Below are 26,794 nucleotides of genomic sequence, written 5' to 3'. Positions count from 1 at the left end.
ATTTGCTTTGCCTGGGTGATAACGAATCTCACAGTCGTAATCGTTGAGAAGTTCTACCCATCGGCGTTGACGCATATTAAGTTCTTTCTGATCAAAGATATGTTGTAGACTCCTATGATCGGTGAAGATCGTACACTTGGTACCATATAGGTAGTGTCGCCAAATCTTTAACGCAAAAACAACCGCGCCTAGCTCGAGATCATGGGTTGTATAGTTCTTCTCGTGGATTTTGAGCTGACGAGATGCGTAAGCTATAACCTTGTCCCGTTGCATAAGAACACAACCAAGACCAAGGTTGGAAGAATCACAATAGACAATGAAACCATCGTTTCCGTCGGGCAATGTGAGAACAGGAGCATTGCAGAGCATGTGCTTGAGGGCTTGGAAAGCAGACTCTTGTTTGGTTCCCCAAACAAAAGGATTGTCTTTATGGGTCAGAGTGGTAAGCGGCACATCGATCTTTGAGAATCCTTCAATAAAGCGTCGATAATAGTCCGCTAGTCCGAGAAAAGAACGGACCTCGGACGTGTTCTTTGGTGTAATCCAACTCTTGACTGCTTCAATCTTCGCGGGGTCGACATGAATACCTTGACTATTTATGATGTGACCCAGAAACTGAACCTCCTCCAGCCAGAATTCGCACTTGGAGAACTTGGCATAGAGTTGATTCCCCTGGAGTAGCTCGAGAACCAAACGTAAATGTTGCGCGTGTTCGGCTTTCGATTTGGAATAGATCAAGACATCGTCGATGAACACGATGACGAAACGGTCTAGAAATGGCTTACACACGCGATTCATCAGATCCATGAAAACCGCGGGTGCGTTGGTTAAACCAAAAGGCATAACAACGAACTCATAGTGGCTGTAACGAGTGCGAAAAGCGGTTTTGGGTATGTCTTCCTCCTGAATGCGTAGCTGGTGATAGCCTGAGCGTAGATCGATCTTCGAGAAACACGTAGCACCTTGTAGCTGATCAAACAAATCGTCGATGCGGGGCAGGGGATAGCGGTTCTTGATGGTTAGCTTATTCAATTCCCGATAGTCGATGCACATCCTGAACGACCCATCCTTCTTTTTAACGAAAAGGACTGGCGCGCCCCAAGGAGAGGTGCTCGGGCGAATAAATACTTTCTCAAGTAATTCCTGGAGTTGGTTTGAGAGTTCACGCATTTCGGACGACGCGAGTCGGTAAAGAGCTTTGGCAACAGGGTTGGCTCCAGGAATGAGGTCGATACGGAAGTCGATATCACGACTTGGAGGTAAACCGGGGAGATCATCAGGGAACACATTCGGAAATTCACAAACAAAGGGGACATCGTTCCTTCCAGGATTGCCTTTCTTTTCCTTCTCCGCAACTACGATGTTAGCCAAGAAAGCCCCGTATTCCTTGCGGAGATACTTGCTAGCTTGGACACATGACATGAGCTTGAGACCTTTCAAAGCAGTTTCACCATAAACACACAATAAATCACCATTCGCGAGCGAGAATCGAATCATCTTGTTGAAGCATACAACTTTAGCATGGTTTTCGTGAAGAAAGTCCATGCCTACTATGACGTCAAAACTTCCGAGTTGCATCGGAATAAGGTCGATTGGGAAAATGTGATTATTGAGCTCAAGAGTACAATCACGGAGAACAGAATTAACGACATCAGTTCTTTCGGTAGCGACTTCAACATCGAACGTCGAGGGGAGATGGGAGCTGTCACACCCCGATATTTCCACGTATTACCAGTGGGCCCGGTGGGGAGTATCGTGACGTAGTTGATATCATCATAGTCAAACAACACAAATTTAAATGCACAGCGGAAGCAAAAGATAGATTTATTTCAACCAAATAAAATTGTAATATTTAAGTATCACAAAGTTGTTGAAACAGATCCACAGGCGGATCAAAATAAAGAGGAAACTTGTTCAACAGACTTAATGCATCCAAGCTTGCGAGACTCTTATTGATGCTAAGGAGAGGCCAGCCTATTACGAGTAGTACCTGCACTTAACCTTTTTTGGGAAAATACGTCAGTTTGCACTGATAAATACAATTTAACTGACTCATTTTGAAAATGTTTGAAAATTGATTTGAATGCACATGGCACAAAAGATTTTATAACTTGGGATAATTATTTGAATATAAACTTGTAAAAGAATTACATGTTTCTTATGCGTTCAGTAGCCCGGGTTTACACCGGGTTAAAGATCAATAGACACACCACATGATATAGTGCCGCAGCGGTTAATCCCGAAACCGTCGGTTATACCTTATTAATTATTTATGCACTAACGGGTGTACGACTACACCCGCGTGCTTAGGTCGTGGCCATTTAAAATGATGCCAAGGATATCCGGGACATGGTCATTAACCCCCCAAAGGCTTTAAGCAAACAAAACGATATAAACGGGTCATTTCAATGATTTAACCTTCATTTGATTAAAGATTCAATGCCCGACCAAGCGGTATTTTATATACCGTACCCCAAGCCCGTATAAGGGAAAATAAGTTAAAAGTATTTACCTTTGCAAGTAATAATCACAATAAGCAAGTGCACGTAGCTTTTATCAGGTCTCCTATTCTGGAACGAAGGTTTATAATAACCTATTAGATTTCTAACGGGTCTTTAATTTAGCCAAAGCTTAGTCCGGTTAGTTTCAAAGAAAGATATGGTTCAAACGCATGATTAAGCGAAGACCGGAATTGAATGTGTTTTAGACCTGACAAGTTTGGATACTTGTATAATATGGGTAAACTAAACACATTCTGGATTTTGAGACAAAAAGATATGGTTTGACCCGTTTCGGCTAATATATGCAAACTAGTTACATAAGCCGATTCGAACGCGAAAGTGTGTAACGGGTAACCATAAGAGTCATATACAAGTTTACTAGGTTAATATGCCTTAAATATGTTGTGATATCAGTAAGATATCTTTTATTATGCCCATAATGATTTTAAACTCAAACTATGCCCCGTAAGGGCATTTTGGTCATTTAAAAGGTTATAAAAGGGTTTAAATAATAATCTGAGTTACAGGTCTGATTTAACCAGTAAATATACTTAATTTATCAAGTTATAACAGTAGGGTATCATCTATATGTGAAATTTATTAATTATAACCATACTATGCACCGTAGGGGCATTTTGGTAATTTCACATAAGCCTAAAAGGTCAACACTGGAAATCTGAGTTTAAAACTTTTGCTTATAGCTAAAGTATAAAAAATTACTGAATATATCAGTAGGCATTAATCCTTATATGTTTAAAATAATTTTGATCCATACTATGCGTTAAAAACGCTTAAAAAGGCGATTTGGAGCCATTTCCGGATTTTCAAAGGAAAGCTGATATTTTTATAATTCCAGAAAGCTCAAAATAATTTATTTATCATATTAGATCAGTAGAAAAAGGTTTGGTATCAAAAGGATTTGTAAAACTTATTTTATAGCCCGAAAGGGCAAAACCGGCAATAACCGACATAAGCTTAGAACTCTAAGTTATGCTCAGCCTAAAAATAAATAAAAATCTCTTAAAATCCCAAAATATTATTTTATATCAGTAGGTATAAAGTTTGGTATCAAAAATTGGTTTTAGATATGCTATATGCTAATTATGCCATTTAATTCACAAAAAGCTTTCTAATTACGCTAATGAGCATAACTCCTAATCTATACCTCAAACTGATGTCAAATTTTAGGTACAAGTCTATAAATCAGTAACTAAGGTGTTTACTCTTTTATATTTTCAAAAATCATAATTTAAGGTCATTTGGGCATAATGGTCAATATATAAGCATTTAACGGAAACATGCATGTGAATTGGATAACTAGTGAATCAAGTTGTATAATCTCAAAAGGTTATACTAACATGAAACCTAGTCCTAAATAAGCTCTAAGGCATTTCTAAACTATGCTCAAATGGGTCAGAACTGAAAGTCAAAGCAGAAGTCAAACTATGCGACTTTCGGTTCCAAACCGAGCCTAAACTGAAAATTGTCGGGGTGAACATGTTTAGACATGTTCTTACATTAGTTACCAAGTTATATTAATGATAAAACAAGTTGCATAGCTTATACATTTCTAATTATGCATTTATTTGAAATTAAGCTTTTTGTTGACTTTTTAAGATCAAGTTTGACCCGACAATTGACCTAGATAGAGTGGGAATCAGAGGGTACCCTTTTAAGGGTTTGCTACCCACATAATTACCCACTCATAGGTATTTTTAATTTGAGATTTGACTGGATAATTATTGATTAATCTCGAAGTCAAACCTTAATTACGACGGTTTGACTTTTAGCTAATTAACTAAGCTAAACTGAATTAAAAAGGATTAAGGACACTTACAAGAGTCCTAAGTATGATTAGGGACTTTAAGAAAACTTGTTGAAGTTCAGAGAAGCTCCAGAGCAATGTTTCCAAGTGAGTGTTGAAGTAAACAAAAATGTTGCAACTTCCATTCCTTTATATAGTGAACCCAAATGCACAAGATCATGCCAAGCCACTCTACTAATGTTATGAGATGTTCCCAGGTGTCCCTATGTTGCTAAATACCAGTTGCAAGGTCCTTGTTTTCGAACACCACCCGTATAAGGTGGTGCAACCTGCTTAACAGGCAACTGTCCAAAAATTCGCCCAGTTACAGGTCTTACGGACCGTAAGCCTTTGGCCTTGCGGTCCGTATCCGCTCTCCGGACCTGATCGCCCAGCTCCGCCATCTTACGGACCGTAAGGGACTATCTTTGCGGTCCATAAGCCTTCATCAGAAGACAAAAATTTGCAAACTTTCAAGCTTTGTCCATGAAATCTTGTTAATCTGAATCTTGTGCTTCTTTTCAGTAGAGGGACCAAGTGCTCAGACTTTGCATGCACTTACACATTTTGGATCTTGTGGGAGGTTTTAAAATGTCGGAAATACCGAGAATTCACATTGGATCCATGTCTTAGGTTATAATCAATTTATTACTTAGGACAACCAGATTTATTTACATAATTTAGATGTTGATTAAGTATATCATGGTTAGGGATTTATTAATAGGTCGCTCAGAGGTATAAATTAACATGTCGACGCTTTTAAATCCTACCGTACATCTTTATCTGGATCCGGGTTTATAACATGTTTATCTTACATGACACGTGTCTTTATTTTATTGGGTATGATTTTACGAGGTGTTACAGGAGCGCTTACGACTAAGGAGCTTCTCGAATTCAAACGACACAAAGCAGTTATCGGCTCTAGTATCAAACAAACATGATGCATAAATACCATTCACAAGGAACGTACCGTTGACCAGTTGTTGTCAGCCTGGGCTTGGCGTGCATTGATGTTGAACGTTCTGGCGTGTGCGGCTTTTTGCTGCTGCGGCTGCTGCTGTTGGTGTTGTTGCTGCTGCTGGGGATCTTGTTTTACCACCCTGTTCGGGCACATGTTCGCAAAGTGGTTGGGATCACCACATGCGAAGCAGACTCTGGCGTTGATCGCGGGTGCCTGAGCCGCTTGATGGCCTTGCGAGGCTGGGACAAGAGCTTGATGAGCAGTGGCAGGAGTTGCGGTGTTGCGGGGACCTGTACGGCAGTTGGCAGTAAAGTGGTCGTACATGTTACAGTGGGCGCAGAAGCGACAGGCAAGACCCACCGGATGATGATAAGAACATGTTGGGCAAGCCGGGTGGGGGCCTGTGTATGCACGCTTTGCTGGCGGTGCATAAGTAACTGGTGCTGAACGGTGGTGGGACTGCTGCTGAGCCGGTACGGCTTGCAGAGGAGCAGCAGTGGTGGTGACATCACAGTTCTTGTTGCTCGAGCTGCTGTTGTTGTTCTTTTTCCTGCGGCGTGAGGACTTTGTTGATTGAGCGGCGGCGGTGTCAGCGGTTGGTGCGGTGGTAGCTTGATGCAGAGACTTTGAAGGCTTATCCCAAAAACCAGCTTTTACCCGCTTGTCGTTGATCTCGGTGGAAAGCAGATAAGTTTCTTCAATCGTTGCTGTCTTTGCGGCATGCACGAAATCAGCAACACAGTCGGGTAGAGCTCGAATTTACTTCTTGATTACCATATCAGACGTCTTGACTTGATCGGGGCAGATGACTTGATCTTGACTTGATCGTCCTCTAGCTTTTGGCGTTCATGGGGAGGGTAGAATTCGTCCATCATGATGGCTTTCAACTCTTCCCAAGTCAGCTCATAAGCTGCATCATTCCCGCGTTTGTTTCGTTCGGCCGTCCACCAGTCTAGAGCGCGGGACTGGAAGACACCGGTTACATTTAGGGTACGGAGATTTTCAGGACATCCGCTCTGGCGGAGAGTGACTTCGATGGAATCGAACCATTGGAACATAGCTGTCGGGCCATCTTCTCTAGTGAATTCCTTTGGACCACAAGCCTTGATCTGCTTGAAGCTGAAAGCAGTCTTGGTAGCAACTTTAGGAGCTTCGGTTCTAGATTCCTCAGACATTTGATAACGTTCTCGTAAATTTCACTCACGATCTGGGGCACAACCTTGGCCACTTGTTTAGTGAGGATGGCAGCAAGGCGTTTGTCCCATTGTTCTTGGCGAGTGAGTCGTGGGTGTCGATGTCCAGATGACGACATTGTCTGCAAAAGACATTGTCGTTGGTCTTAGACATAGCATAATCTATTTCTCACCTCACACGTCTAATATTGCTAAAGCTCAATAACACGTATAATTACACAATCACCTAGGCATGAAATCACAGATTCATATAAGCACATAAACACATAGACACGTAGGGCACAGAAGCACAGATGTACATGTAAGCACATAGTCCTCCTATCAGCACACAGATGCAGTCAGAATACAGACACCTATTATTTCAAAGTTTGCGAGCGTTCGAAAAGTGGGCCCTAAATACTTTAATTTTATAAAAATTAAATAAAAACAAAAATCAGGTGGTTCTGGCGGGACGCGAGAGACCCCCCCGTGGTCCGTCGCGGGGCGCGAGTGTGTAAAGGGGTGGCGAAACCCTGGGGTGCCACGTGGCACAACACCCAGCGAGCCTATAGTGGTGACTAACTCAAGCTAAACCCTAGCCACCTAGCTCGTGGGCCGCTAGAAAGACAGCTGTGGCTGTCGCGGGCCACGACCCGATGTCGGATCAGCCCTATAAATAGAAGACGTTGGCCTTCAGTTCAATTCGCTAAAAATTGTCTCGATCTCCCTCAATTCTGAAGTGATAAAATTATACTCGGGCATAATACCCCCTAAATACCGAAGTTCTGCCTCGTTGTAAGTATCATAACTGTCACACCCCAACCGATGGCGGAAACATCGAGGTGTGGCACTAAGCAACATATTGTCCAGAAGTTTCCATAACAATTATATTTATCAATTACTTAAAACAACATGTCCCATACCACGCCATAAAACATGGTACAATTATTACAGACAAAATCTAGACAAATAATTCTGTTCCAACAACTCAGATTTCATTGTACAGACAACTATTTGTTGGCCTCTAGGACATTATTCTAGCCTCGCTTTCCTAGCAGATAAGCATCCTAGACACCTGTCGCATACGTTAAAATAAAGTCAATACACATAGTGTAAAGGCGAGTATACAAATTTGATATAGCATATAGAGTTCGAAATAGTTTACGCATAACCAGCACGTACACAGAGGAAAACGAAGCATGTTAGTTATCGACATGAACCTATCAATACCAATGACTGCGGGTTGACTGCCCAAGGCAGTTCGTAATACATGATCACCATTGTAATCCATGCAAATAATTGTCCTTAACAACCCCCGTGTGGACGGGTGTTGAGTCTAAACTATAGTACTATCGTCGTTAAGGCATGTAGACAGCATTCCATGTGTAAACATAACAAACAAGCATTCATTAAGTCATGTATAACATGCGGTAATGGTTAGCGTTTAAAGTATTGCGTAGTGTGTTCGATTGTGATTTTGTATAAGTAACGTATGTAACACCCAAAAGTGCGTAAAGCAAAAAGGGATCGAGTATACTCACAGCGGTTGATGGATTGAAGGGAGCGCTTGAGAGTGAGGTTAGCCTGAATAGTTCGATAGCATAACAATAAGTGACGCGTAAAACGAAAACAAGTGTCGATGGGTCGGTCAGCTGGTCGATCGGATGGTAGTCCGATCGGTCGGCTGGCTGGCCATGCGTGTGACAATCCGTTCGGACGGCTGGCCGGTCGGATGGCCGTTCAAGTGGATTGTTTCTTCCTTTGAGAAGGATGTGTTTGTGTATGATGGTTTGACTTTTGAAGTTTTTATTGTAGCATTTGAAAACATTGAAGTATCTTTACCTTTCAGGTCGGTCGATCGGATGGTCGTTCGATCGGCCGGCAACTTGTTCGGCTGGGCACTTCAGCAAGAACAAGTTCTCAGCAGGATGTCACTCGATCGGACAGCAGTTCGATCGGGTGGCATTCCTAATGCATTGAACCTGTTGAAAAATCGATTAAGTGTTAAAGCCCAAGTATCTCATGATCCGAAGGGTAATCCGATCGGATGGTAGTCCGATCGGTTAGCAATTCGTTCAATACTCAAACTTCAGATAGATTTGGTTAAGTGTGGGACCCATAGTGCAAGCCATTCGGCTGATCGGCCGGTCGGGTGGCTGTCCGTTCGGACAGCAGTCCGATCGGACGGAACCTCGTCCTGGTCGTCCTGTTCGTCTCACACTTGGGGGTTTTGATTGTTTGTCGTTTTATCGAGATGTTTTTGATAACGTGCTAAGCAACAGAAACCTCGTCAATACTTGGTATTCCTGATCGGACAGGAATCACCCAAATCCGGTCAGTTAACTGTTCAGGACGGTGTTCCAAGTTTAACCTGTAATCGGTAACCCTCGTCGATAGGATCCGGATCTTGGACACACACAACCACAAGAATGCGTAGAGAGTCGGTACAAGCTCCGATTCTATCGGTTTTGAGTCCATTGATTGTAAAAGAGTTGAAAGAGGGTTGGAAAACATTCTCTCAATTCTTTTCACCGTGAATATGTTTAGATCTATGAAAGATCTTTGTTGTTTATGTGGAAATCGGTTAGATCCAAGTCGTTCTTGGCGGATTGAGGCCAAAACATGAAGTTCTTCAAGAACATATGATGACGTCATCTTAGAACACCTTGAATCTTGGTGATTTTGCGGTTAAAAGTTAAGTTTTAAAAGATAGAATGGTGTAGGAGTGCGTGTAGATTAAGGAAGTACAAGATGTAGGTCGAGATCTTACTGAAATCGAGAGAAATTGAAGAAAAGGTGAGGAGAGCGTGCTGTTCGGTCAGAGAGTTGCCAAAAGTAGAAAGAATGAAAGTGACATGGGTATTTATAGAGTTCCAAAAGAGGAAAGGGCTGGCCGATCGGCTAGGCAGCTCGATCGGACAGCCTGTCTGATCGGACGGCAGTCCGAACGGACGGCTGGTCGATCGGCTGATAGCCTGATCGATCGGTCGCCTGGTTCGAGTGTTCGGTGCGACGAGTTTCGCTGTTTCGATTTCGATTGCGGGTGCTGCGATGCGATAGAGTTTCTTAATCAAATTACTTTTAATCCCAACCACTCATATCTCGCACTATCTCTTCTCCACTAATTATTATACTATATCAACATACAATCATCCTTATTTTGTATTTGGTTTGCGATTGTGATTCGATTGCGATTGAATTCAATTGCGATTCGATTGATTACCACACATAACATAAATAAACATGACCAAGTAACACATAAGGCACACACACACGTGTATAACAAACACAAAAATGCGTAATTCGAGTTTGCGAGTGCGATGTTGATTAGATTAGTTCGATTAGCTTTTAATTGACTTTATCGCATTGTTACTTCCTATTATTCACAGTCGTAAAGTGATTTGTAGCGATAATATTTTTCGATTGCTGTGATTATAATTAATTACTCCACATAATACAACTAACGTAAAACATAAAAATGACTAACTATAAGTCAAAGAAGTCAAACAGGAATTGAGCAAGGAGAGACAAATTGCAATTAGCAATCTTTTCCTCATTTGACTTCAATCTTTGACTTTGACCTTGACTTCCGAAACACTGGGGTGTTACAATAACCCCGGTTTCGTATTAGATACGCTGCCCGATTGATCTAGGGTTCCGTAACGGCTGTCATGGTTCTGCCCGACGTAGTCGTTGGAATGCCGTCTCGGGGAGGGTATTAGTAATGTAAATGTTGGGTTATTATACTAACACGTGTGCATTTGTGTAATTAATAGATAATCACCAGGAAATCCTTAAGGAAAACCCTAAGACAACAATGTGAGTAATCTCCTTTTTGTAAACCTTTTTGCAAACTGTTTTTACAAAACCTCAATGTTTTAAATTATATTTAAACAGTGATTAAGTATTTGTATTCTACAATTATCGTCGATATGTTGGGGTTTTGTATACAAAATTTGTTACTACATTGTGAGTAGTAACATGACCACAAGTCGGGTTGACAGTACCGTGGGTGGTAATTAAAGTAGATGGAAACAAATGTAATTGCGCGACCGCCCTCAATACTGTAAAACGGTTTTACTTATCTTGATTGAACTGGGATTCACTCACCAGTATTTCCCACTGACAAAATGTTTTTAAATGCGTTTCAGGTAACAAAATGTGAAAGCCAAATAGAAGCCAGCTGGACAACACTGAAGGCTTGGAAAAGTGGCTATAAAGTTACCTAAAATAAAAGATGTTTTATTTAAATAAAATAGGGTTTATCCCTATAAAAATGTGTGTACTTGAAACTTGGGATTTTCCCATGCGTGTAATATTATAAAAGCGTGGTATTTACTCTGATAAAATATTTCCTAACTACGGTCCTGATGTAAATTCCACTGCTAAACTGATAAACACCGATACCACTGAAACTGGCCGCGGCCGCCCGTTCCCGGGTAACTAGGGGACGGGGGTGCGACAAAAGACATACTCTATGTTTTTAAACTCTTGCATGTTATACCCTTTGACCCTAACTCAGTTAATTTTCATAGTCAAATTTGATTAAGTAGACCCTAATATTATTTACTTCAATAAAAAAGAATCAGCAAATAATTTATTTCTCAACCTATAACTTAAAAAAAACATCTTTCTTCCTTGGCAAGTTGTCATCACTCATTAGTCTCTCTCGAACTCGAAACCGTCGACGACAAACTCCCTGCCTTAATCGCCGTCGTGAAGTTCGATGTAGCCGGCGAATGCTTGCACAAGCTCGATGTCACACCCTCAATTTCCATATGCGAGGTTTTTACCGCGAGATACGTGATAAACCAGGATCATTGCCATTAGTTACATTAAACGACCTCTAGATGATGTTTAGAAAACGTCGTTGCTTAATTAAATGAGAAAACACCTATTTTGAAATGTTTAAGTAAAATGCGGAAGCGTAAAGTAAAGTTTAACCAAATGCGCAAAACAAACACGCCCAAAAAGTCATGCAATAATGTTTAAAAAATAAGTTCAACGGTTCAGGTGTGTAAGAACTTTCATGATATGTGTAGCTTTTAGTAAACATGCGATAAATGAATTACAATGATCTAAGAAGTCGCTTAAGTGTTTCCTCTCAGGAAAACGCAACGTTTTTGTTTATCTAAAAATTTGCTCAAGTGTTTCCTCCTAGGAAAGGATAGCATTTTAGTTTCCTACCGAGAAAGTGCATGTAAAAGAAGTAGTGAATTCACCTTAGGGTGCGTATGCTATATCCAACCAAGAAAACAAAATAGAAAACTGCTAACGGTAACCTATCACATTATAATATTCTATTACTGTGTGTTTCATGTGCTCATAAGTCCTTACATTCAACAATCCCATTGTTAAAGTTTTTAAAATAAGACTCACACATAGACCAAGTTGACCTGACGACCTGTTGGTGACTAATTAAGTGACTTCATGTTAATTCATGTTCATGTAAATCAAGTAAAGCTATAGTACGCAGCACATAACATGTATGATGACATCTATTTCAGTTTCAAATCCTAAAGCACCTTGTATAGCCAAATAGATGTACACTCTACTGTTAATAAAAAGTTCCAGTAATCATAGTTTAACTTCAGTTTTTGAGTCAGTTTATGTATTTTATTTAAAATACTAAACTATGCAGAAAAATTATGAATATTCTGCGAGATGTGCCAAATAGTCTATTTGAGCTTTTGTAATTTTTTTTAGTTTAAATTTTATAGAAAATTCATGAAAAATCTTACATTACAGAAAGGTCAAAAACGTCATTTTCTAGTGATAGTTTACCATTAAATATATAAAAAATATGCGTTCCTCCAATTGACACAAGGCCAATTAGAATGTCTTACCAGCTCTCGTACCAATGTAAAAAGTTCACGTCCTGACTCTCAAAATCGATCAAGTTATAGTCTTTGTAAAGGACCCTATTTTCTAATCAGAAAAGTTAGATTGACACCCTGTTATTAAAAATTTACAAAAAACCTAGTTAGGGTTCATGAAAAATTATGAAAAGTTTTGTGGATCATCTACACATAAAGTAGATTATCCTAGACTCGATAATAGTCCTATTTGGCATCTATATGTTAAGGTTATGACTAAAAAAAATTCGGGAAATCCTGTAGTAACATTCCTACGAGTTCATGTAATGTCCAACCTTCAAGTTTTCATCATGTAGTATGAATAAATTTCCCCCTTTGAGAACTCTAGAATATCTAACATAAATCACTTAATTTATTCGTGACAAATTGCTCCATGCATTCTAACTAACTCACAAGAACCAAGTTTGATAATTAAGCAAAACAAACATGCATTCCTACACAATTTTGTTTAGCAAAAGTTTCCATTATAGACAAGTTGTGAATACCATGATCTGGCATCAAATTCGTTGTTTTTTTTTATCATGTCAACATGTTTAAATACATTTATAATCATCATATCAATCAACACAAATCATCAAACATGCCGACAATCACTTAAATTAAAATCATCATCAATAAAGTTTCCATTCTAGGCATGATATGAAAAATGGATCAAATCAAGTTTCCTATTATCAAGATTACTTCTAATCATCATAAAACCACAATACAAAACCGTAGGCACTAGATTTGAATCATAAAAATCAAGTTTGGACCAATTTGGGTTTCATTCAAATCACCAGAATTGCATAAAAAATGTAACTTACTAGATTGCAGTTAGATCACTTAGGATTGATCAAGATTCCAACGAACTTCAAGATCCAAGCTTCAAAATCGATGGATGAGGGCTTGGTTAGTGAGACCGTTAGTCGAGAGGTCGCAAGAGAGGGAGAGAAGTCCCGTGTGTGTGGGGGGGACGCAAGTATGGGGTTTTGGGTCGGGTATATATATGTGTGTGTATGTGTGTATATATATAAGATGGTTCAAGAGAAAACTATTTTTCTTTTTCAGTTGATTGTTATATAATAACAATGCCATATGTAATAAAAACGCCACACAGCCAAATGCTTGTCAAAACGCCAACATGCCATAAAACGCCCCAAAAACTACCAAATCATAATAAAATTACTTTGGACAAGTATTATAAAAAACCCAAAAATAAAAAAAAATAAAAAAATAAAATAAAAACCAAACTTGAAAATATAACTAGAAACAGTAATTACAAAACAGTAAAACTGAAGAGACGGAAAATTTATTATATTAGAATCTAAAATGTCAAACTTGAAAGATAGGACGTGTTACAGACTTCAGAGATAAAAGCTTATCAAAAACAATAATTACAAAACAGTAACTGAAACGACGAATACTTTATTATAATAACGCACCGCCTAACCTACGCGCCAAAAAGACATCCTTATAAAATGATACGTCTCAGCAACTTCCATTTGATCAACCCAAAAAAACAAAGGCCAATACTACTAAATACCACTCACTGTAAAACGCCAAAAAATTAAAAAAAAATCAAAGATGACTAATATGCTTTCTTCGATATTCAGTATTGTTCTTCGTGAAGTTTCACTAAATTGATTGCTAGCTGAGGGGACTAACTCCGTAAGATTTTGCTGCATGAAATGGACAAATATTTAAGAAAAAGATACTGATGACAGTCATATGTCATTTTGTGTTCTTTGTTCTTGAAGAAGGCTTGGACGAGGAGAAGAGATCAATGACACTGAAGAGTGGGATGATTATAAAGATGAAGATCAAGTTGAAGAACAAAGCGAAAAAACCCACCCAAACGTCATACATCTATGTCCCCAAACATCCACAAAAAGCCAATTCAACAGACGAGCAGGCAAAATAATCAAACCGATGGGTTTGTTAAGTTTTACATAAAACGCCATATATTTGGTGACAGTTCTTGTAGTATTAAAGAAGAGAGAGACTGATGACAGTGAAGATTGTGAAGAGAGATCCGATTAGGATTTTTAATTTATTTTTTTCGTTTCTATTTTTTCTCTGTGGTTGTAATATAATTTTAGAATTGTAAAACGCCAAGATACCACAAACGCCAAAATGTATATAAAATATAATAGAACAATGGGCCATCTTGTCTAAAACACCTTGAAAAACGCCATTCAGAGAGATTTGAAAAAAACACAATAAACGCCAAAATGTTAATACAATGAAACCATTAAAACGCCATATAATTATTGAATTTGGTTAACGCAAAAAATCTTAAACCCTAAAAATAAATCAATATTGTGAAAAGCGGAATTGGAAAAGCGGAAGATAAAATGACAAAAAAGCCCCTCAGCCCTTCTCTGTGTCGCGTGACACGTGTTGAGTCAGGATGCGTTCTCACCGTTCTCACACTTTTGGGCGTTTTCTCCTGATCCCGTTTATATATATATATATATATATATATATATATATACTATATAATAAAAGAAACCAATGAATGGACACTTGTCATTATTCTGGACTATCTTAATTATAAATAATTATTAATTAATTTAATTTTAAATTCAGGAAAATGACGGTTCCTTATAAAAGTCATAATCTATATCTAAATTTAAATTCCAAATGAATAACTATGATCTCAAAGCATTAAAATTCTATAACTTCAAAATCATACAAACTATGTTGTTTTATAGATTGGATTCATTGGAGTTTGATACCTTATTTTTTTTGTTAGTTAATTACTTTAAGATGGTTAAGACATTTATAGTTTTTGATTTATTGAATTTGTTATTATATGTTTATGTTTGTATTTGACTATTAAATATAGAACCAATATTATTATTAATTATAAAAAAATACGGAAACTCTTAACTAATTAAAGTCAATTAATAAGTTAGTTAAAAACATCTATATATAAAAGAAACGTATTTGGGGACACATGACACTTTCACGGGCCCTCTCTAATTATGTTTTCCCACTTAAATCAATCTACTAATTTGGCTGTCTTTGTTTTACAGGAAATATTTATTATATAGTTTAAATTGTTCAACCCGTGTAACACACGGGGAACTAACCTAGTATATATATATATATATATATATATATATATATATATATATATATATATATATATATATATATATATATATATATATATATATATATATATATATATATATATATATATATATATATATATATACACACATCTTACCTACAAATAACAATATATACCGTAACTTTCTTGTACTTTTAGTTTGATTTAGATTTAGTTTGATTTAGATTTACGAAAGTCATTAATAAAATTTTGACATATAAAAAGTCATTGATGAAGTTTGACATAGCCGAACTATACTTTTATTAATGCTTTGACATACGCTTTTGTAGAAACTAACACGAGTATTTGAATTACATAAACTTTTATGTTATGTATATTTCTAACATAGGGGATGGTTCAAATGAAAACCACTTTTATTGTGAAAACTCGAAAACTAACTAAAAAAAGCCTAAAAAACACACAAAATTTTTTTTTTCAATTTTTTTTTATAAAAATCGCTAGTTTTTATATATAAAAAAACTTTTTTTCCAAAAAAAAAAAAAAAAAAAATTATGTAGTGCACATGTGTAATAATACACATGTGTAGTACACATACATATGTGCATTATTACACATGTGCACTACACAAAAAAAAAATTTTTTTTTTTTTGAAATTTTTTTTATATTAAAAAACCTGCGAAATTTTGATTGTAAAAAAAACAAATTAAAAAAAAAAAATTTTTGTATGTCTTTTTGGCTTTTTTTAATTAGTTTTCGAGTTTTCACAATAACTAATGGTTTTCATTTGAACCTTCCCCTTCTAACATATGCTACACAACATAAAATATATAAAGATAATCTACTATGTTTAATCGTATGTCGTCTATATAATATGAAGTAATGAAACCACTAACCTAGTAGTAATATATCACGCTAAGTGTGTACGGATACTGAAAAAAGGATGCGAATGTAACAAATTTTGGACCTCTGAAGAGCCCTTGATTGGCTAAATATAAAATAAAGAGAATAAGTACTTGTTTATGTATTGCTAGTGAATAAGTACTTGTTAACTAACAAAAGGTACTTAGACATAACTTTTGTCAGAAAACCTTTTAAAAACATTATGGTGAGCGGAGTCGTGCGGTAAACACCATCGGTAAGCGGTTTACCGATTGGTAACACCGCCGCCGTTGGTGGTTACCGATCGGTGAGGGGAAAGGAAGCGGTGAAGGTTTACCGATGGGGGGAAGGTGAAGGTTTGCCGATGATTGGATGGTTTCATTTATTATGTCTTTTTTTAAATAATAGTTTACCTAATCCAAGATAGATAAACCACCGCCAACGTTTTTGAGCATTAGGTAAACAAAATATGTAAATTGACGTGACACTATCTGATTGGGTGAATGAGGAGTTTACCTATTCAAAATAGGTAAATTCCATCGGCAAACGTGATTACTGATCAGTAACACCGCCGCCGAGAAAAATTGTCACCCACCAGATAAGACTCATCAATAACCCTCGCTAAATTATTTGTTGGTAATCACTCAATACTCTCTGTCAGCCATCCACCGGAAACCTAATCACCCACACCCATATTATCGATTGACTTTCACCGACGCATTCTCATCGACAATCACTTTCACCAACGAAAATTCTGACATAATTGTCCGTTAACAATACTCAATTGTTTAGTAGTGGTCCTGGGCGAACACAAAGTTTAGGTTTCCCATAGGCTCACCATAGTTGTACATGTCACTAGCCATGTAACGGATTTTCTCACACCCTAAAATTTTCCTGAAACTTCAAAGGTCAATTTTTTCTCTCTAGAATTCTTCTGGATGAACACTTTCTTACAAGGCCAAAATAGGGCCATGTGTTGAATTTGTCAACTTAAATAAACAACGAAATTAGTTTGCTGAGTACGAGTCTCATCGCATCCCTTAATGCCATTTAAAGTCAATTACACAACAAACTTGGACATAACTGTATTTCCATTGTAATTCATGTATATGGATGGAAATTACGTAGAAAAGATGATATCATGCTAAATCAAGAAATCTTCAAACTTCAAAGGTTTAAAAAAGGAAACCTTCATCAATTACTGTATGATGATATTTTACTATAACAGTCAATATTCTTGTTCAACTGCTTCTTCATTTACAGTTGGGTGAACGAATACCAACCTAGTCATCTCTCCAACATTCATACTAAAATAATTGAAAAAATAATTAAAAAAAGAGTTATTCATGAGTCTGTATCAACAGATAGAAACAAGAACCATCTAATTTTGTTGTTCATGCCATACAATAATGACACATAAAATATGATCTTGGCTTCCACAATATGAACAGATAGCGAATTTCAGTGTGTTCCCTCAACTGACGATGTCAAATGTGGAATGTACCAAAGATTTCACATTCGACCACACACTTGATGTTTTTTTTTTTTTTTTTTTTTTTTTTTTTATCTGGAATTCATATTTGATCACATATAAAATCGACTGGAAGACAAATAAATTTGGCCAAATATAAAGGACAAAACATAAAAGTATGTAATACCACATGAGCCAATACGGGTAGTCCACTTAGTAAAGACATACGCCTCTCAAAAAGGAAGTTGAACTTCGACAAAGGAGCATTTTATGGGTCTAAAGTAGATGAATTATATTTGCCGTTCAAATAAAAAAATGTAATAGCACATGAATGGCTTGGATATATATAACTTATTTTTTTAATGGCTTTATAATCACATTTTCGTTAATCTATGTAACTTATATGTATTGTTTACTATTTACCTTATATTCATTTAAAAAAATTTCTTTGCTCACAAAAATACGGTTTGTTCCGCAGTACTTCACATCTTTTACAAATTTGTTGTGTTAGATGTTGCGAGTTAACACACTGCATGCAACACACTCAAGTGGTTCAACGTTTTATGTCTATTTTTTACGGTTTAACGGCTCTCTCGAAACTTGTGGGTTCTAAGCCGACTTAGTTATTTTTTTTTTCTGTGTTTTACCTTTTCGATCTAATTTTGATGAGTTTACATGCTATAACGTATGTACATGATTCATCATTTTTACATTTTACTTTTTGTTCGACTTAACAGTCCTACTGCAAATCACAGGCCATATATACTAGTTTACTCTTAACATATGTTGGTGCTTTAATTAACACCTAATTTGATTCTTCTTTTATTTCCTTCACATAGTGATGAATAATATTAAAGAATTCAAACACGTACTTTCTAATGGGAGCAATTACCGACTCAACTTATATTATTTTGCAGTAGGTGGCAAATTAAAAATTCAGTTATATAAAATTGATGTACCGTCGAAACTTGTATATAACTCGCTTTTAACATTCATACTTTATTACAAATAAAACTTTGTTTTCAACGAAATTTATATATTGGTAAAAATAAGCACGTTGCAACGGTATCTTTGAAATTCTATAAAACATTACATTATATTATTATAATGACGACGCTAAACTACATCTATTTATAAAAATAACAAATAAAATGTGAATAGCTTTGTACGTTTGTGTTTTAATTACTTGTACATTACTACTAATAACTCGGTTAGAATAAAATTTATATCTATATATATAAAAATAGGCACATCACAACGACGTATTCATAGCTTTATAAAAGTTCGTATCTTAAAAATTGTTAAAAAATGCTCAAAATTAGTTATAACAAAATTTAAGAAGAATTAAAAAAAAAATACTATTTAACAATTTTCAATATGTATGAAAGTACATTGTTCCTTTCCTTTCTTTTGTAATTATTGGTATATGGTATATATGTACGTATAAATGAAATTGAAAAACCAAAAATAACAAATAGTAAGCCAAGAAAAAAAGTATACTTCAGTTGCCAAAACGAAAAAACAAAAAACTCTACTGTACGTGATTTTATTTAATTTAATAATAATAATAATAATAATCATAATAATAACAGTAGTAGTAGTAATAATAATAATAATAATAATAATAATAATAATAATAATAATAATAATAATAATAATAATAATAATAATAATAATAATAATAATTATGGTTAAAAATTTCAGCATACACAACTGTTTATATTTTTTAATATTGATACATCCAAAAATTTGATCATGTTCATTATAACTAAAACATATATATTTGATTACTTTAAAATTAACTGGTATATTTTTCATAACTAAGATAGTTCTCTAACACTTGTAAAATTAACGGGATTATATTATTTTTGATGAATGTGTCCAGAAATTTATATATATAATTTTAAAAATGATATGTAAAACTGATAATTTTTAAAATTAACCAGTACGTTGATTCTATATAACAAATTCGAATTAAAAAGATCTTTGATCACGTCTTTCGGAAAACTTTCCAGCTGATTTTATTTATCATTTTGTAGTCTCATTTTCATTATTATTATTATTATTGTTGTTGACACTTAATCCTTAATATTTAACGTTCACAAAAATAATAATCAATTTTACACCAGAAACTATTAACTTAACAAATTAGAAAAAAAAAAAAACTTTTCACAACGTTTTTTTTGTAGTTAAATATCTTAAATTAGCAATAAATGTAATATTAATGCTAATATTAACTATGCATTAATAAAGTAGAAAATAGACACAAAATAAAATAGTGTTAGCAGCTAATTATTGAATTTTTTCAAATGTAAAATTAGATGTTTTTTAAGAACACACGGTGTGTAGGAGCTTGAAAAATAGGCGTTATGTGACATGTGAACGACACGTAAGCACACAACAGAAAAGTGGCGTGGTGAAAAAAAGAAGGTTGTGGGAAGGGACGTGGAAGAGGGGCGTTATTCGACACGTGACACCGATTGTACATTATTATTTTCAATTTAAAAATTATATAAAATCAATTTAATTTAATTTAAGAACATTAATATTAATTGAATAAAAAACATCTATTTTAAAAACCACATAAAATTTAAGTTTACATAAACTTGAATCATCCTCTTCGTCTTCGTCTTCGTCAAAATCGTCTCGTGGAAGGTTCCAAATGTGTTCAACTAAATCCGCTCGAAGGTTGTGATGTGTTGTATCATGTTTAATTTCATTCAAGTTCGCTTCTTTTTCTTGATCACTTAATTATACGATGCTTGGTTGACTCGTCTCCTCATATTACTCTCAAATTGCGCGTTCCCATCCTCCAAAATCATGTTATGCAATATAACGCACGCGTACACCATATTTCTAATTCTTTGTTTCTCCATAATTCTACACGGCACCTTCAGAATTTTCCGTCTTGACTGCAAAACACCAAATGCCAGTTTGACATCTTTTCGTGCCGCCATTTGAGCCCCATTAAACTTACGTCCCTTTTCGTCTAACGTTGTTCTCCGTGTGAATGATTTTACAAACATGACCTAATCCGGGTAAATATCGTCCGTTAGATAATAACCGCATTTTTACTCTGCACCGGTAACATGAAAAGAACCTTTCGGTCCAACATTGTTCATATGATCGTTGAAAATGGGTAATTGATTAAGAATATTTAAATTGTTATTTCCGACATACATACCAAAGAATGCATGCCAAATCCAAAGATCTTGAGATGCAACCGCTTCAAGCATTATAGTCGGTTTTTTATGAAATCCACTACTGTGTTACCCGACCCACGATGTTGGACAATTTTCCCACTCCCATTTCATACAATCTAAACTACCGATCATCCCAGAGAAACCATGTTGCTCTTCATGAGCCTTTGAAAGTTGTTGTATGTAGTTCAATGACACACACTCACAAAAATAATGGAGACTTTCCCTCGCCACCCGTTCCAACATTTTTATATATACATTCATCCATAATGTCGGAAGCCGTCGCATAAGCCAATTGTCTAAGTGCTGTCGTGACTTTTTGCAATGTGCTAAATCCTAAACGACCACGCGCATCTTCTCTTTGTCGAAAAATTTCATATTTACTTGATAAATCGTTTGATATTCTAAGAAATAATTCACGGCTCTTACGAAATCGACGCTTAAAAGTACTATCATCATAACTAGGGTTTGTTGAAAAATAGTCACTTACCAATAACTCATGTGTGTTGACTCGGTCACGTACGATGTATTTTCTTCTCTTGGGTTCTGAGGAGCATCCTTCGTCTTCCATTACAGTTTGAACCACCTTTTGAACCGCTGAAATTATGAGTGTCGGTTCCTCGTCATCCGTCTAGAATAAAGTTAAATCGTCAAGTCCAAACGATGACGAAGAAGATGAAGGTGAAGAATTTGAGCCTTCCATTTTTTAAAAATTTTGTAGAAAATGAGAGAGAATAGGTAGTTGGGAAGAGATAATTGAATGATTGAGTGTGTGGTTTTTAAAAAATGGTGTGAAATATGTTAGTATATGTAGTTTTTTTAAAAAGTTTTTTTAAGGTCAAACGGCTAGTTTGAAGCAACCAATAACCAAGTTCCACGTCGACTCATGTTAGCCCTTCATGTCGGTGGAATATCTCTCACCCAAACAACAAAATCGTGCACAATGCGGGGGACGGTGTGTGAAGTTGGGCGTTGACTGGCAACAACGCCGAAGAACGACGCCCACACCATGCGGTCTAAGTATTAAAATTCTTGTTAGAAAAGGTAACTATTTGAACCCGGCTTTTCTAACAAATTATATACATAACAATTGAGTTAGTTGGTATCAATAGTAACTAAACCACTAGTTGCTTTAGTCAAATTTTCTAAAAACCTAGATACGCAATGAATTTAGCATCGATATCGGTATTTATATTTATCCATCGATTAAAACACATCTATTAAACCTCTGAAGCTTTCATCTGAGTAGTCACTACGCCCTACCCTATCATTGAGTCTTTGATACTTCTAACTAAAGGCGAAGAGCCGACATTGCAAGCAAATAGAGAGCCTCCGCCTGTTTGATCGCTTCTGTCCCTTGTCAGACATGCACAAGAGCACTTTTCTCTCCTAAGATAGTCCACCGTAAAACGATGCACGACTAGGAAGGAATCCTCTTCTGCCACGTAAGGCTGGTGAGAAGGTCTGGGAAGTATCCAATACGCTAGAGATGGGCTTGCTTTCGTAGTGATACGTAACACCCCGCGAAAACGTTTGAACACATTAGCTTGTCAGTGGCTGCGCTCTAAATTTGGGGACGAAATTTGTTGAAACTTGGGGATAATGTGACACCTCGGGTGTTCCTACACATTTCTTTTACGAATGTAACTATGGGGACTTAATAAATGAGAATTAAATTGATAACTAACGTATTGATTATATGATTAGTTATGTGTGAATATCTAAACCAATAATTATAATATAATTATCTAAGTTAATTTAGGAGCAAAAGCGTATGTACAAAGGCGAATCGAAACCCCTCGGATTCGACTCGAGACCTCTTGGTGTCGAGTCGGGATTCCTGGTTCCGACACCCCTCATTGTTGGACTAATGGGCTGTGCATACACGACCTGGCCAAACACCTTGAGCCCACTCGAAACCCTAGAGGTGCACAATTTTGGAATGGGTATAAAACCCTCCTTTTCAGCCGACACTTAGGATAATTAAAAGCAATCATTTGACAGCCATCATTAGAACATTCTCTCATCCCCTTTCTCTCTCCTTATCCACTTTCTCTCTAAAGAAAACCCTAAAAGCACAAAACACTCTCCTTCTTCCTTGGAGTTGATGGCATCCGGTGATCTTCATCTCAGAGCTTCATCTCTTCTTCCATTCTTCGCACCTTCTACCTTCTTTGTTAACCAGTTAGTGTACTATTTCCCTTAGGTGATAAATGTGTGATTTGAATGATGATTACATACCTTTGACTGTTGTTTGAATGGTCTGATATGATGAAGCATTCGACAAATAAAGAACTTGATGACACTGATTCATAAATGATGTCACTGTTAGAAAACCTTGGTATGTTGATGAATGATAAAGATGCTAACTTGATGGATGATCCGAATATTAAATGATACAGACAACATAACTTGTTAGTGTCTTGCTATTGTGTGATTATGATATGATTAATAGGTGTTTTGATGTTATAGTGAATACGTTAGTATGTTTTAATGAAACAGTGTTAGATGATATTGTGTTAAAACTTTTTCGATGGATGATGAAACCCTGATGAACTAGTCGAATAATCTAAAAATATTTGAAATTTGGTGCGTTTGATCTGATTTAGGGTTTATACGGATAAAAAAAGTGTTTGTGGATTTTGTTTGGTTTATGCTTGAATCAGATAGAGGTCTTAGAGGTTCCGACTGAGATTGCGAGTCGAAACCTGTCCGGTTGTGACTTGAGATCATTTTGGTTACAACTCGAAACGTTACACCAAACATCAAGGGACTCGAGACTATCTTGGTTGCGAGTCGAAACTTATTCGGTTCTGACTCAAGGCCTGACTGGAAACCTTGAGGTTTCGACTGATGTTTTGTAACTCGAAATCTCATGGTTGCGACTCGAGATCTCTTGATTTCGTGTCGAGACCACATGGTTTCGACTAGGGTCCCACTCACAACGTACATGCAATATTTGGGTCGTGCACTGTTCACTGTTCACATTTTGGATTTATATTATAAGTCTAAATAAGGCCCACATGTATACGTATCACATGCTACTTATGCGCTATGTGTTGAATACGTGTATACGTGACATTATTTGAATAAAAACCTAACTAAATATGGTAACAATAATAGGACGTGATTAATCAAAGTTGTTTTAACAAGTAAATTATCTGTCGAGCAAACCAAGGTGAGTTCACAACTTTTTCTAAAAAGCATGCGTTCCCGATGGTTTGGAAACAGAACGAAAAACATTATCTCCTTGTGTGGGATACAAACTACATTATCTCCTTGCGTGGGATACGGGTATTACTATCTCCTTGTATGGGATACGGGTAACATTTTCCCCTTGTGTGAGACGCTCAGTTAATTACTATTTATATTAGATGCAATAAGTGTACTAAACGGAAACTCTATCACAAGTACCCACATTACTATACCGATTAGTCGCCGAGGCCAGGCGAACGAGATATTAGTTAAATAGCGCTATTTAGGTCTCACTAACCTCACACCGTGCCTTGAGTGGATGGGCGTGAACTAATAGTCCTAGGCAACCGTCAATGATGATAGACATTGACAAACGAGGCAACAACAACGTAAGTGCGATAGTTTCGGTATGATCATGGTGTTTAGTAGCTTGGACATATGGGGTAGCTCCCCATGGCATGATATAAATGAGTAACTTAACAACTTAAACACGTTTTATGGAATTTCAACTGGACAACTCGTGAACTCGCCAACTTTATGTTAATACCCTACTGCATGCTTTGCAGGTACTCAGTAATGGAAAAGAGCTTGCAGCTTGGGAGCATAGTGGTCGTATGAGCCCATGTTGGGTTCCTTTATTAATAATTAAGAACTTTTTGTTGAACGGATTAAACTATGCTTCCGCTATTATCTTGAACATTGTTTTAAAAACTTTGGACTTGGACATTATTAGTCGCTAATCATATTTTTGGTAATACTGCTTTATTACTACTAGTCACGTACCCGCGCGATGCGGCGGGAGTGGCAATTTACAATAGTATAATTGTTTACCGTTAGTTTATCCGTCGTCTCGTGATATATTGTATAGTACTTAAGTTAGTTTTCTTATTCGTGATATGATGGCACTGGTTTTTCTGTTAGTTTATCGATTCTTTGGTGATCTTCTACAAGAAGAGTACAAAACAAGGAAGTAGATGTAATTAAAAACAAGAAGAGTTCAAAATAGTCAAGTAGCTGGACAAAACAATAAAAACAAAATGTGGGGAGTCTCTTGTATCTCTTCCTGTTTTACCAATACATCCGTTCGCTTATGACTTTCTTGCATCTTCTCCTCTACTGTACCAGATTTCAACACATAAAAAAAATGTTAGACACTTACAGTGATTTAAAATAGTAATTAAAAGGTAATTTCTGGAAGCAAATAAGGCACAACATCTACTAACTTACCTTCTTTTTGATAAGGATGCGATTAATTAATCACGCAACACTTCCTGGTAGACAACATTTGATGTGTAAACTCCGCGTTGTTTGAATTCTTTGGCGAGATGTACCAACACCTTCGTACTTTGTCTTGAAATCCCTCTTGATAACGCGACATAAAGTTGTCCATGTGAAAATACAGAATCCGGTAGATAAATACCAACGTTCGGAATTGTTTGACCTTGAGCTTTATTAATCGTCATGGAAAAGCTAAGTCGAATTGGAAATTGTTTTCTTTTCAGCTTGAATGGGAACATGTCATCTTCAGAAAGGGTTAGAGGGATTCTTGGCAAAAAAAACTCTTTTTCCGGCATGTTGACCAACTGCAATTTCCGCATCAATAACATTTCGCATGAAACCCTTACATATCAACCGCGTGCCATTACGTACAGGCCATGTGATGGATCGATATTACGTAACAATATTATTGGGCATCCAATTTTTAAATGAAGCTTATGAGGCGGCAATCCACTAACATTTAGCGAATTTAAGAACTCGACCGGATAGAAGTTGCGCTGATCGTCTTCAGCTTCATCAAAACTGTAATAAACTTTTTCCTCCCCTTGAAAAATTTCAATCATTTGATTATTAATCTCGTCAACACTATCATTTTTAGTGGACAATATTGCTCTAGAGATTATATAATCTGAAGAATATACATTATCTTCAATTGATGGAAAGATGGCATGGATCAATTCTTTTATAGCGTTTTCTTTGTTGTTGCACTGAATTGTCATGTCATCGGGTATGCGGATATAGTTTCCTTCGATTTGTTCTTCAGTTCCATCGCCGACTCTTAAAAGAAATTTAGAAAACCATGGATCTTTCAGCGCTCTCATATTTATGGTCAACCGCATCTTCTTAGTCAAAGACCAAAGAGGTGACATTCGTACGCTGGAGTCTACAATCTGTGCTCGAGTGCCACGTTTGATAACCGGCAACACCTGTCTGAAGTCACCTCCCATAACCATTATCTTTCCACCAAATGGGAGACTAACACCTATAATGTCTTGGAATGTACGATCGACTGCCTCTATCGCTTGTCGTTTAGCCATCGACGCTTCATCCCATATGATTATTTTGGCAGAGCGAATCAGTTTAGCGGCCCCACTCTGTTTTTTAATATTGCACATTGAATTATTTTCAAGATTAAGAGGAATCTTGAATCTCGAGTGAGCCGTTCTACCTCCTGGCATATTATTAGCCGCTGCACCTGATGAAGCTGTTGCGAGAGCAATAAGACCACGTGACCGAATTTCAGCAAGCAAGGCAATGTACAAAAATGTTTTTCCAGTTCCACCTGGACCATCAATAAAGAACACGCCTGGAAGATCATTATCAACATGCATCATGATCTCATCAAACACATTTTTTTGGTCCGGATTAAGTGAATGTTTGGCACTCAAGTGTTCAGGTT

At 36.6% G+C, this 26,794-nt stretch overlaps 1 protein-coding gene across 1 annotated transcript; it reads right to left on the bottom strand.

Annotated features, from left to right (window-relative positions):
* Nucleotides 1-20,469: 20,469 nt before the first annotated feature.
* Nucleotides 20,470-26,729, bottom strand: LOC118481815 (ATP-dependent DNA helicase PIF1-like). The gene is made up of 4 exons (XM_035977100.1): nucleotides 25,854-26,729; nucleotides 25,449-25,700; nucleotides 21,413-21,553; nucleotides 20,470-20,751 (listed from the first exon to the last, which is right to left on the bottom strand). The coding sequence occupies exons 1-4, from the start codon at nucleotides 26,727-26,729 to the stop codon at nucleotides 20,470-20,472; spliced, it is 1,551 nt and encodes a 516-aa protein (XP_035832993.1).
* Between the last annotated feature and the right edge of the window lie 65 nt (nucleotides 26,730-26,794).

This window comes from Helianthus annuus, chromosome 9 (genome assembly GCF_002127325.2).
Source record: "Helianthus annuus cultivar XRQ/B chromosome 9, HanXRQr2.0-SUNRISE, whole genome shotgun sequence".
Lineage (NCBI taxonomy): Eukaryota > Viridiplantae > Streptophyta > Magnoliopsida > Asterales > Asteraceae > Helianthus > Helianthus annuus.
Note: the sequence above shows the minus strand (reverse complement) of the source record. Positions and strands in the feature narration are given on the sequence as shown.